We start from the raw sequence: 882 nt of genomic DNA, 5'->3' as shown, positions 1-882 counted from the left end.
TTTTTTTGAAGGGAAGGGGTCAAGGCAACTGGAACTGTTACTTGTAGAGGCAGCAAATGGAGTAACCCCTGCTATTCAGGGCCTGAAAATATGTTCAGGGGTAATTACCCCTAGAATTCTAGGGGGGGGTATTTAACCCCAGAATTCTAGGGGGGGGTATTTACCCCCAGGATTCTAGGGGGGGGTATTTACCCCCAGGATTCTAGGGGGGGGTATTTACCCCCAGGATTCTAGGGGGGGGGGGTAAATAACCCCAATAACCCCCCTTATGTCCGCCACTGCTTGTAAGGATAATGTTTTACATAGGTGACGATTGGAGAACATGATACTGATAATACAAATGAGGCCATTGCCGTACAGGTAATTCACGAACCGAACATATATTGATAAAACAATATTATGATATATTTTTTTTCTTACATTTCAAATTTTACTTGCTTGATCTAAATTTTACCACAAAAAGGAACAAGAAGCACTTTAAAAATCTAAGAAGCTTTTCAAATCTTTTTATTGTTTCAAAGTTTTTGCTCCACTGTACAGAATGTAAACTCTAGCATAATTTTAAGTTTTCATCGTTGAGGTTTATATCTGAGAGTAAAAGTTATACAACATATGTAAATAAAGGCAACTTTTAGAGAATAAAATTTTTATTTAATGTTCCAACCTTTCATTTTTTGTTGTGTAATTTCTTTAAAATTGTGAAAAGGTTTAGTCATTCTTTGCCGATACCCATGTCTATATCATTAATTTTGTGTAGACAATTTTGGCCTCTGCAGTCATAGAAAGAAATGACTATAACGAAAATAGGTGAGGCTATAAACAAGGGGCGTGTATTGGGATATTCTGGAATGGGGTGGGGGAGGATTGAGACTATAAACCAGG

At 37.4% G+C, this 882-nt stretch overlaps 1 protein-coding gene across 1 annotated transcript in view; it reads left to right on the top strand.

The window, feature by feature from the left end:
- Positions 1 to 882, top strand: part of LOC111702799 (cationic trypsin) — a 12,267-nt gene that overhangs the window by 10,340 nt on the left and 1,045 nt on the right. The window contains exons 8-9 of the mRNA XM_023474585.1: positions 307 to 360; positions 758 to 807. Of these exons, the coding sequence (XP_023330353.1) occupies positions 307 to 360; positions 758 to 807 (104 nt within the window). The remainder of the gene's footprint in view (positions 1 to 306; positions 361 to 757; positions 808 to 882) is intronic.

The sequence above is a fragment of the Eurytemora carolleeae genome, unplaced genomic scaffold (genome assembly GCF_000591075.1).
Source record: "Eurytemora carolleeae unplaced genomic scaffold, Eaff_2.0 scaffold17, whole genome shotgun sequence".
Taxonomy (NCBI): domain Eukaryota; kingdom Metazoa; phylum Arthropoda; class Copepoda; order Calanoida; family Temoridae; genus Eurytemora; species Eurytemora carolleeae.
This window is presented reverse-complemented; position numbering and strand designations above follow the sequence as displayed.